At 46.2% G+C, this 16,357-nt stretch overlaps 1 protein-coding gene across 2 annotated transcripts; it reads right to left on the bottom strand.

Annotated features, from left to right (window-relative positions):
• Window positions 1–403: 403 nt before the first annotated feature.
• On the bottom strand, window positions 404–1,773 carry LOC103709804 (gamma-glutamyl peptidase 3-like). 2 transcript variants are annotated; one of them, XM_008795306.3, is made up of 4 exons: window positions 1,417–1,773; window positions 1,264–1,332; window positions 891–1,058; window positions 404–809 (listed from the first exon to the last, which is right to left on the bottom strand). In XM_008795306.3, the coding sequence occupies exons 1-4, from the start codon at window positions 1,732–1,734 to the stop codon at window positions 702–704; spliced, it is 663 nt and encodes a 220-aa protein (XP_008793528.2). In that variant the 5' UTR covers window positions 1,735–1,773; the 3' UTR covers window positions 404–701. The 2 variants fall into 2 exon arrangements, with proteins under 2 accessions (XP_008793528.2, XP_008793527.2); XM_008795305.3 differs by having other exon boundaries at window positions 1,168–1,332.
• Between the last annotated feature and the right edge of the window lie 14,584 nt (window positions 1,774–16,357).

Raw genomic sequence — 16,357 nt, forward strand, 5'->3', positions numbered from 1 at the left:
ATATGAGCTACGGGTAAGTGTGAGCATGACAAATGCTCATTTCCAATCTACTAAATCTCTTCTGCTGAGGATGAAAGCTTACGTAGCTATAACTCGCATGTTGATAATGACACATCCTTTTCTCAGGAAGATGCACTTCCCCTTAATTTTCTAACGTTAACCTGCAAAATAATCTGCTTGCTTTTATTATTATTATTTTTTAAATAAGCATACTGTTTGTGTCCCTGTGGATTTGCTTTCCTTGTGTCTGTCAATTTTTAGTATTTGTTTGTATGTATGAGAGAGATTTTTTTTTTTTAAATTTTTGATGAAGCGGGAGGTACGACTACCCGTAATGCAATGTATGAGAGAGATTCTACTGGAAAAGGCATTTCGTATATGAGCTAGAGATAGCTGTAAAAAATCAACTAATAGATATTTTCTTCTTTTTTTTTTTTTTGATGGATCCCCACCATTTTGCTAGGAAAAAAAGGTTTGTTACCTTATAATCAACTACTATTCAAAGGGACAGACGGTAATCCCAAACAAAGAAGGGCACAGATTGATGTTACAAAGAGGCTAGCATGCATTCTATGTTGCCAATTCTCTTTCTGATTCCAGATACCAAAACAGGACCTGTTAAAAGAGAAACAACAATCTTTGTATCTTTTTTTTGTTTTGAGTAATTAAAGATAACAGTGTCACCACCGAAAAGCTTTAGATCAGTGGCTTTGTCTTCCCTTGAGAAATCCCTTGCAGACCTTCTCCCAAAAGCCCCTGTCAGGTTCAGCTCCCTCCAATCTGCTTTTGGTATCATCAGCAAAGCCTCTCTGATAGACATAAAACCATTGTCTTGGAAAGATCCATCTTGGTAGACCAAAACAAGAGATGCTCATTAAAAAGAGACTTACATCAATGGTGCTCTTGTTTGCAAGCTGATCTATAAGATTGTGCAAGATATCTTTGGTGTACTCCGGGTGCCCTTGTATTCCCAGGACATGGTCTCCAATTGCAAACATTTCTACGCCGGTCCTCTCCGAGAAGGCGAGCACCTCGGCCCCCGACGGCACCTCCCACACCTGATTCCATCAACGACTCAAATGTGACAAAATCATGCAACAACATTGTATACTAGTGCAAGAGCATTAGAAGCTGTCTTGGTGTTTTGAAACCAAGACACTCATAAACCTCATCTTGATGGCACTCGATGATTAGAGCACTGTGAGGAAACTCTTCAAGACCTTGCAGGAATTTGTACTGCGACAAGTCTTCCATCATGCTCACCTTCCTAACTCCAATGTCCCATCCCCCATAAGCCTTTCCTACTCGGCCTCCCAATGCCCGGCACAGCACCTATGTCACAAAGGAATCAAATATATATCAAGGTCAATGTCTCAAAACAAGAAGCTTTGCCTTTGAAGTGAACTGCATGCTTACTTGGTGGCCGAAGCAGATGCCAAGGACTCTCTTTTGCATGGCATCCAAGGTCTGGAGTAGGAAGCAGAGCCTCAGGATCCAGGGATCATTGCCATAGGCATCATGAGGGCTACCGCTGATAACGAAACCATCGTAGCCATCGAGCTCCTTCACGCCGGGGAATTCACCATCTATCACTCTGTAAATGTCCCATGTCTCACCTTCATCACCAAATGCCTCCACGAAGACATTGAAGTAGCCTCCATAGATCTTCTTCACATAGGCCGAGTCTTTAGCAGCGAGGAGGAGGGCATATCGCTTCTTGCCGCTGGCATCCATGGTTTCTCTGGAGAACAGAAGAGCTTTGAAGGAAGAGTATTGGAGATGGCTCGGACGAAGGAGTGCAATCCAGCTCTCCTTTTATGAGGGTGGGTGGCGGCCGAGAAAGCAACTCGTATCCAAAAAAAGAAAAAACATGGGGGGGGGGTGTGACCACCAAGATTGGCATCAGAGGACCATTAAGTCCACAGTGTTTGGACCAGCAGCCACATGCTGAATTGCTCCTGCACCCTGGGCAGCAACTAGAAAGGTGAGTTCCCATTATGTTATATCTCGAAGAATAATGCTAAAGATTGAGTAACCCTTGTAACAGCCCTGGTGACTACTTCCTTAATTTCGAACTGTTGGTGGTAAAATGGACCACCCCACAAATGCAATTATAGCATCCAAATCCGTCAGCAAGATCGAGCTCATCCAAGTGATCGGGCTCTTCGACTCATCCAAGTGATCGAGCTCTTCCGCTCTCGAGCTCATCCTAGTGATCGGGCTCTTCCGCTTTCGAAGCTCATCAAGTGATCGGGCTCTTCTAAGTGATCGAGCTCATAGGCCGAGCCGAGCACAGCGAGCCGAGCACAGCAGGCTGCCGAGCACAGAAGGCCGAGCACAGAAGGCCGAGACCAGAGAGCGCCGACCAGAAAGGCAACCCCGCCGAGCCCATGCCTTAGCCAAATATCCAATCTCCGCCTAACCCTCCAAAGGATCTGACAACTAAATATATGACTCCACCTCAATCTGCCACCATCCCCAAGTCATTAAGGCACAAGATCTCCGCAGGCATTCGGCACACCCTATCATTAATGCATGAGACCCCCTCAGGCCTCCAATGCACTCAGTCATTAAATGAACACGGCTCAAGATGATCTCCGGATCACTGAACCATCAAAGCGTACGGCTCTTTCTGACCACCGGTTCACTCAGCAATCAATGCACCTGTCATCTACGGACCCCAGGCCCACCACGGCCGGCGGTTCAACCACCCCAACGGGTCCGATCAATCGTGACAGCTCCCTGACAGTGACGGTAACCCATTAATTCGCCCAGTCACATCACAGGTAATCCGGCCACTCTCCCTATAAAAGGGGAGCTTCTCCCTCTAAGAGGGAGGAGGCCTCTTCCTCCCAAGGGGATTATTTCGGGCTTCCACATGCAATCTCTCTCTCTCTTCTTCAAAGTTAAGCCCCCCTCTGACTTAGGCATCGGAGGGCCGGCGCCGGGGAGCCCGGCCACCGGTTTTCCTTGCAGGACTTGCACACCCCCCGCGGCGGAGGACGCAGCCAGCCGGCGCACCGCCGCCCGCCTCCTACAGCAGCGGAGCTCCTCCTTCCCCGGCTTCACGGCGGCCCCCGGGTCCAATTTCCAGCAACAGTTGGCGCTAGAGGAAGGGCCCGAGTTCGCTGCCATGAAGCTAAGAAGCAAAGGGGCTTCCAACGCCTCTCGACGTCCTCCACCCAGTCCTGAGCATTCCGTCCGGAACTCACCACCTCCGGCCGAGTCAACCCCTCAGGTTCGGCCGGAGCAATTTGATGCCCTGGTGCAGCAAGTGCAGGCGTTGGCTACCGCCGTCCAAAGCTTGCAACCCAGGGGCATCCCAGCAGCACCGCCTCCCTCGGCTCCAGTTCAACCGGAGCCCCCTACAAGCGGGCTTCCTCTTCGAGGTCAGGACTCTCAAGTCCAAGCCTCCCTCTGGAGAGAGCACCCAGTCAGAGATCACGGAGGCTGGCCACAGCCTTCAGAAGCTGAGTCGGTTCCAGGGCAACCTGCACCCGAACGGACCGCTGCAGCGATCCCCCAGAATGATGAACTCGACAAGAAGGTCGAAAAGCTGGAGCGCCAAATTCAGGCACTCCACGGGAGAAAATCAGGACGTGATAACGACTTCGAGTTCACTACGAAGTCTCCCTTCTCCCCGGAGATCGAAGATGAACCGGTCCCACCACGGTTCAAGATGCCCCAGGTGGAGCCTTACAACGGCAGGGCCGACCCCCTTGACCACCTGGAAAGTTATCGGGCCTTAATGGCCCTACAAGGAGCCTCGGAGGCCATGATGTGCAAAGCCTTTCCAGCAACGCTCCGAGGACCGGCCCGGCTTTGGTTCACCGGGTTGAAGCCGAGTACTGTCTCCTCCTTTGAGCAGCTCGGCAGGCAGTTTGCCAGTAATTTTGCCGCTAGCCAGCCCCAGCGGCGGACGTCGGACTCCCTCCTTGACATCAAACAAGAGGAGGGGGAGTCCTTCAAGGAGTACTTGGATCGGTTTACTGCCGCAACATGGGAAGTCCGGGAGCTGGACCAGTCAATCGCCATGTCGGCACTAAAGACTGGAGCCCGGTCTTACAGGTTCCTCTTCTCTATCGAGAAGAACTTCCCTGCGGACCTCACCGAAATGTTGACCCGAGCTCGCAAGTACGCCAAGGCTGAGGAAGCCATGGCCTCTCGGCGGGAGGAAGCCGAACGACCCGCCAAGATGCAGAAGAAGCACCAGGAGCACTCCCAACCAAGTAGCAGATTCCCCTGGCATGAGAAAGAGCCTCCTTGGCCCAAGAGCCTAGCTCGCCCGGGGTCTCCCCTCCAAAAATTTCAGACGTACACTCCTCTCACATCCACCCGAGCAGAAATCCTCATGGAGATTGAGGGTCGGGGCTACCTCCGACCTCCATTGAGAATGCGTCCGACAGAGTCGCGGAAGCACTCGAAAAAGTACTGCCGCTTCCACCGAGATCGCGGCCATGATACGGAGGATTGCTACGAGCTTCGTGATGAGATCGAGGCACTTGTCCGCCGAGGTCGGTTGAGTTATTTTGTCCGTGATCATGCCTACAGGAGAGAGCCCGAGGAACAAAATCCAGTGCCGCATAAGGAGCAGAATGACCACTGACCTCTCACGGGCATCATCAATACCATCAGAGGGCGGGCAACTAGAGGTACCAGAAGCTCCGAGCTCGGAAAAAAGAGCTTCCTCAAAGCATCCGTGCTCTGTGAAAGTCACATCTCCTTTTCTGATGAAGACCAAAAGGGTGTTGAGCCCTCTTTATGACGACGCTGTAGCTATTTCCCTCATCATTGCAAGGTTTTAAAAAAAGGATTTTAGTACATCATGAAAGCTCGGCTGATACCTTATTTTGTATGCCTTCCAAAGGATGAGCGCTCCTCTGGCTAGATTCATAGGAGATTCTACCCCAAGAAAGTACTATGAAGCTAAATCCTTTCATGGTCCAGAAGGCTACCGAGCTCAGAAGGCCGCCGAGCTCAGAAGGCCGAGCTCCGAAGGCCGCCGAGCTCAGAAGGCCGAGCACCAAAGGCCGCCGAGCTCAGAAGGCCGCCAAGCTCCGAAGCCCGAATGCAGAACACCTCCCCCAGAAAATCGAGCCAAAGAAAGCTAGTGCCAAGCTAAGTCCTAAGGGACTTCGAAGCTCGGAAGCCATCAAAATATCTCCAAAAGGTACAGGACGCCACTTTGGCTTCAAATAATTTCAATATTTTATCTATTTCCAGGTCGGAGAATCCAAAAAACGACCAACGTCGCCCCGAATAGGGCGCACGATCGCCAACGGACGAGGTCCGTCTCCTGTATGCGTCTCCAATGATGCTCTAGCTAAGCTCGGGACGCCGATTCGACGCCATTCGACGCCATTCGACGACATTCGACGCCATTCGACGCCATTCGACGCCGATTCGACGCCATTCGACGCCATTCGACGCCATTCGACGCCGATTCGACGCCATTCGACGCCGATTCGACGCCATTCGACGCCATTCGACGCCATTCGACGACATTCGACGCCATTCGACGCCATTCGACGCCATTCGACGACATTCGACGCCATTCGACGACATTCGACGCCATTCGACGACATTCGACGCCATTCCACGACATTCGACGCCATTCGACGCCATTCGACGACATTCGACGCCATTCGACGCCATTCGACGACATTCGACGACATTCGACGCCATTCGACGACACTTCGACACCATTCGACGCCTTTCAACGCCATTCGACGCCTCCTACGACAAGCCGAAGAAGGCCACTGAGTCAACCTGGAGCACTTGACTCCAACTGCATGAGAGGTACACCCTACTTGACACGTACATCTTTATATATATTTGGCTATATTACAGGATGATCGACGACTGGACTACTTCCTTCGTCCGAGCCAAAAAGCAGCTCGAACTCGGAAGTCGGGGGGTAGTGTTGGTGGTAAAATGGACCACCCCACAAATGCAATTATAGCATCCAAATCCGTCAGCAAGATCGAGCTCATCCAAGTGATCGGGCTCTTCGACTCATCCAAGTGATCGAGCTCTTCCGCTCTCGAGCTCATCCTAGTGATCGGGCTCTTCCGCTTTCGAAGCTCATCAAGTGATCGGGCTCTTCTAAGTGATCGAGCTCATAGGCCGAGCCGAGCACAGCGAGCCGAGCACAGCGAGCCGAGCACAGCAGGCCGAGCACAGCAGGCTGCCGAGCACAGAAGGCCGAGCACAGAAGGCCGAGACCAGAGAGCGCCGACCAGAAAGGCAACCCCGCCGAGCCCATGCCTTAGCCAAATATCCAATCTCCGCCTAACCCTCCAAAGGATCTGACAACTAAATATATGACTCCACCTCAATCTGCCACCATCCCCAAGTCATTAAGGCACAAGATCTCCGCAGGCATTCGGCACACCCTATCATTAATGCATGAGACCCCCTCAGGCCTCCAATGCACTCAGTCATTAAATGAACACGGCTCAAGATGATCTCCGGATCACTGAACCATCAAAGCGTACGGCTCTTTCTGACCACCGGTTCACTCAGCAATCAATGCACCTGTCATCTACGGACCCCAGGCCCACCACGGCCGGCGGTTCAACCACCCCAACGGGTCCGATCAATCGTGACAGCTCCCTGACAGTGACGGTAACCCATTAATTCGCCCAGTCACATCACAGGTAATCCGGCCACTCTCCCTATAAAAGGGGAGCTTCTCCCTCTAAGAGGGAGGAGGCCTCTTCCTCCCAAGGGGATTATTTCGGGCTTCCACATGCAATCTCTCTCTCTTCTTCAAAGTTAAGCCCCCCTCTGACTTAGGCATCGGAGGGCCGGCGCCGGAGAGCCCGGCCACCGGTTTTCCTTGCAGGACTTGCACATCCCCCGCGGCGGAGGACGCAGCCAGCCGGCGCACCGCCGCCCGCCTCCTACAGCAGCGGAGCTCCTCCTTCCCCGGCTTCACGGCGGCCCCCGGGTCCAATTTCCAGCAACACGAACATTTCATGAAAAAAAATTCCTTTTGAAGAGATTCTATTCTTACCAATATTGATTTTTCTTTTTTTCCACTTGAAAAGATAGTTCTTATTTCTTAAAAATTTTGTTTTTTTCTAAAGAAGATGGTGCTTTCCATTGTATGACGAGAGTACTGTCAAGGAAGGATGGGACTAAGGCAATGTATCAGCTTAAACTCGAAAGAAGCTTTTTATTTTTTCCTTTGAATGATCTCGTGTATAGAAGTTGCAAGCCTTGCTTGAAAGAGTCGGCTTATAGCCTTGCTCAAATGTGATACAATTGTACTTAGGTAGAACTTCCTACAATGCTATAAGCAAGGTTCATAGCGTTGCCTATAGCGACGTAGAATGCCGACATTATCATTTTGCTATGGAAATGGCGCATGTATTTTTGTATTGTAGGGGATGGATTGACGTGAATTATTATCTAACACGGATTGAAAATTTTATTTCTGCTACATGGTTTCATGTAGGATCAAACACTTCTTCCTTTGCTGATTAAAAAATACAAAGAAAAGTAATTTCTATTGTTATTGCTCCAAACATAAATTTCAAAGTTTGCTGCATCTCCAAGGCTGCATTGTAAACCTCTCCATTATTTGATTTCCTTTCAAAAAAGGTTTAGATTTTTAAATGGATTTTTTTTTTTTTTTTTGAAAAGGATTCAAGTTTTTAAAAACTATTCTTAGTAGTCTCATATTTAGGCTTTAGAGATGACAAGCTAGGAAGCATGCATGTGCTCACTTTGCTCGAGTATGTGATGGCATGATCTGGCCCGGTCCACTTGATCAGCTAGATCTAGTCATAGCCCAACTTAGCTGGATTTCGTGTGCTACACACATAAGGACAGAGACTCCTAGTTGGAGTCATCTTCCTCTCTGGTAACTCCAAGAAGAAGCTAGAGTTCTAAGGCTGTTGGGACCTTAGGGCTCCTCTGTATAACAACCTCCTCCTCCATCCAAGTGTTAGATATATGCCCTAGAAGCCAATCTGGCTGACACATTATTAATTCTAGGGACATAATTTTGTACTTGACTATTTATTATTGAATAAATAAAAGGCATCTTTTCATTCATATTGTTTATGTGTCTATGAATCGTCCAAGAAATTAATAAGATGATGATACATATTCTCAAGAGTTGAGAATTTGAGCCATGTATCATTGGTGATTAATTTCTAAATGCTCCTGATCAATGAATCATCACGAGGACGGTGATCGATCCGATCAGTGCACAGATCACTTTCCTTCTGGATGGACGAGACTTGAGTCCACAGTGTAGGGACACTGAAGTGATAGTGCAGGTGCTTGTTAGAGAACAAGGGTACTGAGCGTGACCAAGACAAGAAGTCACTTGGATGTCTATCCACTCGTCAGTGACTTGCTTGATGTTGCAGTAGTGTGACTGGTCCTTTGACCTGCGGTGCTTCGGCTACTCACAGTGAGGTTATTGTAGTTTGACTGCACACATACATGGTCTCTAGCCATATGGGTCCATGCAGTGTAGATTGGCTGCAGTAGGTTCACTGTAGGAGTAGGGTATGCACCTATAAGGAATCTATCGACCTTGATAGAAGAGGAGTGATCCTATGTGATTTGTTAGACTGAGTTCTAAGACCTTGGCCAGGGCAGTAATATAAAGTGGAAAAAGAGTTTTCCACTATCGAACTCAAGTCGAACGAATCTTGACATATGACAGACGATGGGGTTTGACGAGTTGTCCATGACCTCCGTCCTGTAGGGATCCACGATAGTAGGATTGTATCACACGTTAACTGCACCTAGAGGTTCATCATTCCATTCTGCTGGGTAGCCACTACATGCTGCTAGGTGTCACTGGTGGATGGTGGGACTCATAGGGATTATCTTGATGATCGATAAACCCTAATGAGTTGAGTTGGAATCGTTCCAACCCATTGAAAGGAGTTTTCAATGATATTAAGATAGAGATCACAATATATCTCACTACCAGTCAGAATAGAACCTATGGGGTCACACACACTAGAAGTATTGACCGATCCGATGGTTGAAATCGTGATTAGGAATCACAAAGAAATCAATTTGATTGATAGAAGTTGAAGAAGTGAACAAAGGGAATTAATTAATTAGACTTAAACACAAATCCTACTTCGGGTAGGATTCCTAGAGTCCTAATTGGATTAGGGCTGGGAATCCTAGTTGGAGTAGGACTGGAATTCCTACTTAGAATAGGATTCCTACAATCCTAATGAGATTAGAAATTTTGAATTAAAATTGGATTCCTACTTGGAGTAGGATTCCTAGAAATCCTAATTGGATTAGGACTTCAGATTCAAATAAGAGTCCTAATTGGATTAGGACTAAAATTAAATACATCCTAATTAGATTAGGATTCTTTAAGTCTAAATTAATTATTAATCTAATGAATCAACATGACTCCTAATAGGATTAGGATTGAAGAGTTCAATTGAGTCATAATTCATTCAAGTCCTAATTGGATTAGGACTAGCGTAGATTGAACCAAATTTGGCTAATCCTAATTGGATTGGGATTAAACCATGAGAGAGGCACCTAATCCTCTTTGGAAGAGGATTAGGTTAACCAAGTAAGAGGGACATCAGCCCCTCTCACTTGGCTAGGGCGACATGAAGAAGCTAGGGCCGGCGCCCCCCCTTCTTAGGCAAGTTGTCATTGGAACTCCTAAAAGTTAGGAGCTCCAATCCCTTTATAAGGAGGACTAGGGGCCGGCGCCCTAAGCAATTGAATCCTCTTCTCCTTGCTGCCGCCACCCTCTCCCAACTCCCTGGTTCAGCCGCCAACAAGAAGGAAAAAGAAGAGAGCCTTGTCCGCCTCCTCTTCCTCCAATCCTTCTTCCAACGCGGGGAAAAGAAAGAAGGCTGCAGAAGCTGTGTTCTTCTTCCTTGAGTTCCTTCTTCCTCTTCCTCCTCTCAAGCACAATCAAGGGTTGATTGAAAGAGAGGAGATCAGCCATCAAAAGAAGTCTTTGCAAGGGAGCTAGCACCCCGGGAAGACAAGAAAGCTTTGATCGGTTCTCTACTTCGTGTGGATACCCGTAGAGGCCGGACGTTTGAACGGCTTCAAACGAGCCCTCTTCCAAAACCACGAATTCAGATTTGCGGTGATCATGTACCCGCGCTAGGTGAAGATTTGATCTTCCTATTAGTTTTAAAAGTTTTAATTCTTACCTAATTACGAAAGGTCTCGAAACAACGTTCATGCGATGAACGTCGAACTCGTGCATGCCGATTCCGCTGCCATCTGAAAAATTTTTGAAATATCAGCGGCATGGGCGGGTTCCCAACAGTGGTATCAGAGCCTAGGCTTCGTAGATTAAGGTAAGAATTAAATATCTAAAGGCATATTAGATCTGAAAATTGAATGATCATGCATGCTGAAAAATTCTGCATGCAGATTTTTCAGGGGTGCTTTTTTTTTACATGCTGATTTTTATGTGATAAAAAGATGATTCTAATTGCATTGTTAATGGGATTATAAAGTTTAGAATCATGACTAGCATGATCAGCGACCTATGTCATGATACAATCAGTTAGTTTTCAGATCTGAAAATTATAATTGTTGCATACGGTGATGATCATAGGATTCAAACCCTTTTGGTATCAAATGTAATGACCTGCGATGTGATCTGCGATGTCATGTAATTTTTCAGATGCTTGCATGCATCTTGTTTGATGTTTTGAGAGGCCTGCGTGCCTCCTAAAAGGAGATGTAATTTATTTTTATTTTTATTTTACATCTGGTTGTATTTCTGTGATGTGATGTACGTCAACGATCAAGTCAAAGATGATGCATGAGATGAACAGGGGTCTAAGCGGTTGATGGCGATTGGATCAAGAGTTGGTCAAGGATCGAATCAAGGTGGCTTAGAACCAATTCAAGAGTTGAAGACCACTTGATCGATTGATGTGCATGTGCTTGTAATACGACCTAATTAGAATCCATGATCATCACCTATTGAAAGTTTAACTTTATTTGATGCTGCGATTATAACTGCCTGTGATGTACCGTTTGCATGAGATGTGAATGCGAGTCGGGTAGATAGGTTTACATGTGATGTAGCAAACCCAATTGAGACCTAAATCAAAACCTCCTCAATCAAGTCGAGAGTGAACCGACATGAGCAAGTCATATTAGATTAATTGATCTAATTGGTGTCTAGGAAAGCATGAAAGGTGGTTACTTAATTAGGACCTTACTCTCTGAGTAAGGGGAGCCTCCCACCTGCTTACCTGGCCAATTGTTCGATTACCTCTTATGAAGGGCTCAAGTTGCAAACACTAAGACCTGATTAACCAATATTAAGTCAATAGGTCTTCCACTGTAGTAGAGCTGCTAAGGCCTTTCTGATGTTGATTTGTCTCGGCTGGACACAGTGGTCAAGTTGCATCGGGGGGCTGGACCTCTCTATAGACATGAGATGTTGTAGGGTAAAGGTGGGGTTGGGCACCAATAACTGTTAGGTGAGGACCCAATGACGACTTTATTCCTACGGTTATACGGTGGGTCTGACTTAACTAAGAAATGGGACCAATAACTGTTAGGTGAGGTCTTCATGGCTTAGAGACCAAGTTACACTGCAACATGCTTGAGAAGCATTGTACAAGAGTTGTACACTCATCCATCTATGTGTCACCAATAACTGTTAGGTGAGGTGGCATGTAAATTGGTGGGACCGCAGTACCCACTAGAAACCCTAGTCGTGTAGGATTTCCGTTTCCCTACCAGGGGAGTGTGAGGGATTCGAGAAAATAGTGGGAGTTACATTTGTTCTAAAAGACCTTAGAACAGATTAGGATCAAGTACAAAAGTCTAACTAGAATCTTTACTCTCTGCAGATACAATGTCAGCTTCAAACCCTTTGACCCGTATTCTTGAGACCAACCGACTGACCGGAACCAATTACAAAGACTGGCTTAGAAATCTCAAAATTGTTTTGGACTGTGAGAAAATAGGCTATATACTCGATTCAGATATCCCCACACTACCAGCACGTCCTACTGATGTTCAGCGTGAAATGCATAAAAAGTGGTTGGATGATGACATTAGAGTAAAATGCTATATGATGGCATCCATGTCTAATGAACTCCAATGCCAGCATGAAAATATAAAGACTGCTAGGGACATACTGGCACACCTGCAAGAGTTGTATGGTGAGCAGAGTCGCACAGCTCGTTTTGAAGTGTCCAAGAGGCTTTTCAAAGCGAAGATGCGCGAAGGGCAGTCTGTCCATGATCACGGTCTGACCATGATCAAGGACCTAGAGGAGCTTGAGAAGCTCGGTATGGACATGCACAAGGAATTGCAAGTGGATTTGATCCTACAGTCACTTTCTGATTCATTTGGTCAGTTTATAGTAAACTACCACATGAATAAGATTGAATGCACTAAGACTGAACTAATCAACATGTTGGTAACTGCTGAGGGAGCCTTGAAAGGTTCAAGGGGCAATGTCCTTACTACTGAGTTGACTTCTGGTTCCAAGAGAAAGTCTACTTGGAAGAAAAAGAAGCCTGCTAAGAAGCAGAAGAAAGACAAGAAGCAAAAGAAGGAAGTTCAAAAGAAAAAGGCTAACGACAAAGGAAAATGTTTCCACTGCAATGTCGAAGGCCACTGGAAGAGAAACTGTCCTTCATACCTCGAGAGCCTAAAGAACAAGAAAGGTGACATACCTTCAGAAGGTATAGACTTGCTCATAATTGAAACTAATCTAACGGTTTCTTCTACTTCTAGTTGGGTTATAGATTCTGGTTCTAGTGCTCATTTGTGCACTACCATGCAGGGTCTAAAGGAAAGTAGAAGGCTGGCGGAAGGTGCGGTAACCCTTCGGGTTGGCAACGGGGCAAAAGTTGCTGCTGTGGCTGTGGGCACCTACCATCTGCGACTACCGTCTGGATTTAGTTTAATACTTAGAGACTGCTATTATGTACCTGTTGCTAGCAGAAATTTGATTTCTGTTTCATGTCTAGCACAGGAAGGTCATGTTTTTACATTTGACAAAGACTGCTGTTCTATTTATTTAAGAAATAAAATAGTCGCACGTGGTTTCATGATTGACAGTCTCTATCATTTACATATGGATGTATCTGTGAATGTTACCGAGCAAGATGTGAGTGCCAAAGGATCCAAAAGATCCAGAGATGAGATAAACCAAAGATATTTGTGGCACCTCAGACTTGGCCATATTGGAGAGGATAGGATGAACAAAATGGATAAAGATGGGCTTCTCGGCTCATTGACTTCCGAGTCATATCCAGTTTGCGAGTCCTGTCTTCAAGGAAAAATGGCAAGACTGCCCTTTGTAGGACATGGGGAGAGGACCACTGAATTACTTGCCCTAGTACATACAGATGTATGTGGCCCATTCGATGTGCTAGCCAGGGGACGTTATTCTTACTTCATTACCTTTACCGATGATTACTCACGGTATGGGTATGTGTATCTTATGAGACACAAGTCTGAGTCTTTTGAAAAGTTCAAAGAGTTCAAGAATGAAGTAGAAAAACAAACTGGAAAACCTCTTAAGGCTCTTCGATCAGATCGAGGAGGAGAATACCTTAGTAGGGAATTTCGGGACTATCTCAAAGAAAACGGCATAGTCTCACAATGGACACCTCCGGGTACACCTCAACTCAACGGGGTGTCAGAGAGGAGGAATCAGACCCTATTGGATATGGTCAGGTCCATGATGAGCTTCACTGATTTACCTATGTTCCTTTGGGGAGATGCCTTACTCACAGCGATTTATTTATTGAATAGAGTTCCCTCTAAATCCGTTCCTACCACACCGTATGAGATATGGCATGGTAAGAAACCAAGTCTGGGTCATCTCAAGATTTGGGGATGTCCGGCCCACGTCAAGAGACTACAGGCGGACAAGTTAGAGGCTAGGACCATAAGTGCTCGTTTTATAGGATATCCTAAAGAGTCATTAGGATACAATTTTTACGTCTCAGAGGATCACAATGTGTTTGTGAGCCGTCATGCCATCTTCTTGGAAAATCAGTTTATCCTTGATAGAGGCAGTGGGAGGAAAATTGAGCTTGAAGAGAAAGTCTCTGAAAAGCAACGAGTCATGGATCCTATTGAACCCATTCATACAGAGCCAGTACACAATGTCCCTCAACCACCTCGTAGATCTAGTAGGGTCTCCCATCCTCCCGATAGACACTTAGGTATACTAGCAGAGGATACCGAGAAAATGTTCCTAGTGGGAGATAGGGATCACATACAGGATCCCAAAACCTACAACGAGGCGATATCTGATATCGATTCCGAGAAATGGCTGGAAGCTATGAAGTCAGAGTTAGACTCCATGCATTCCAACCAAGTCTGGACCTTAGTAGATCCACCAGAAGGTATTGTACCTATTGGATGCAAATGGATCTACAAAAGGAAGATAGGTTCGGATGGAGAGGTAGAGACCTATAAGGCAAGGCTTGTGGCGAAAGGGTATAGTCAACGCGAAGGCATTGACTATCAGGAGACCTTTTCACCTGTAGCCATGCTAAAATCCATCCGAAGATTGCTTGCCATTGCAGCATTTCATGATTATGAAATCTGGCAGATGGATGTGAAAACTACTTTCCTGAATGGATATCTTGATGAAGATATCTATATGGAACAGCCTTTGGGTTTCACTTCCAGTGATGGAGATCACAAGGTCTGCAAGCTGCAAAGGTCCATCTATGGACTAAAGCAAGCATCTCGGAGTTGGAACACTCGTTTCGATGATGCAATCAAAACGTTTGATTTCATCAAAAACGAAGAGGAACCGTGTGTTTACAAAAAGGTTAGTGGGAGTGCTGTCGTTTTTCTCGTACTGTACGTAGATGACATTCTCCTGATTGGGAATGATATTCCCGTGCTAACCTCGGTCAAGGTCTGGTTGTCAAAAGAATTCTCCATGAAAGACCTTGGGGAAGCATCCTATATTTTGGGAATAAAGGTCTATAGAGATAGATCTAAAAGGATGCTTGGCCTGTCACAGAAAATGTACATAGAGGAGGTGCTGAAGAGGTTCAGCATGGAAAACTCCAAGAGGGGTCTCTTACCCCTAAGGCATGGAATTCATCTCTCCAAGAAGATGTGCCCCAACACATCTGAAGAGATTCAACGCATGAGCAAGATACCCTATGCATCGGCAATAGGAAGCCTCATGTATGCCATGCTGTGTACACGACCTGATATAGCTCTTGCTGTGAGTGTCACAAGCAGATATCAGTCAAATCCAGGTGAAGAACACTGGACAGCTGTGAAGAATATTCTTAAGTACTTGAGAAGAACTAAAAATTTATTCTTGGTCTTTGGAGGATCATCAGAGTTAAAGGTAGAAGGGTACACAGATTCAGACTTCATGACTGATGTCGATGACAGGAAGTCAACATCTGGATATGTGTTCTTATGCAATGGTGGTACGGTGAATTGGAAGAGTTCTAAACAACCGATCATTACTGATTCTACCTTAGAAGCTGAATGTTAAGCCGTATCTAAGGGTGCAGTGGAAACCTTCTGATTAAAAGTTAATTGCAGAGTTAGGTGTAATGTCATTAGATGCCATAACACTTTACTGCGATAACATTGGCACCATAGCACTAGCTATGGAGCCATGGTCTCATCAGAAGTCCAAGCACATAGAGCGGCGCTTCCATTTCATACGCGACTATGATGTAGAGGTGCAGAGAGTAGACTCCGCGGATAACGTGGCAGACCCGTTCACTAAGCAGCTGAGTCAGCAAAAGACTAAAGCCCACCTTGAGAAGATGGGCCTAAGATATATGACCAATTGGCTTTAGTGTAAGTGGGAGATTGTTAGATATATACCCTAGAAGCCAATCTGGCTGACACATTATTAATTCTAGGGACATAATTTTGTACTTGACTATTTATTATTGAATAAATAAAAGGCATCTTTTCATTCATATTGTTTATGTGTCTATGAATCGTCCAAGAAATTAATAAGACGATGATACATATTCTCAAGAGTTGAGAATTTGAGCCATGTATCATTGGTGATTAATTTCTAAATGCTCCTGATCAATGGAATCATCACGAGGACGGTGATCGATCCGATCAGTGCACAGATCACTTTCCTTCTGGATGGACGAGACTTGAGTCCACAGTGTAGGGACACTGAAGTGATAGTGCAGGTGCTTGTTAGAGAACAAGGGTACTGAGCGTGACCAAGACAAGAAGTCACTTGGATGTCTATCCACTCGTCAGTGACTTGCTTGATGTTGCAGTAGTGTGACTGGTCCTTTGACCTGCGGTGCTTCGGCTACTCACAGTGAGGTTATTGTAGTTTGACTGCACACATACATGGTCTCTAGCCATATGGGTCCATGCAGTGTAGATT

Source organism: Phoenix dactylifera, chromosome 1, assembly GCF_009389715.1.
Source record: "Phoenix dactylifera cultivar Barhee BC4 chromosome 1, palm_55x_up_171113_PBpolish2nd_filt_p, whole genome shotgun sequence".
In the NCBI taxonomy this organism is placed as follows: Eukaryota; Viridiplantae; Streptophyta; class Magnoliopsida; order Arecales; family Arecaceae; genus Phoenix; species Phoenix dactylifera.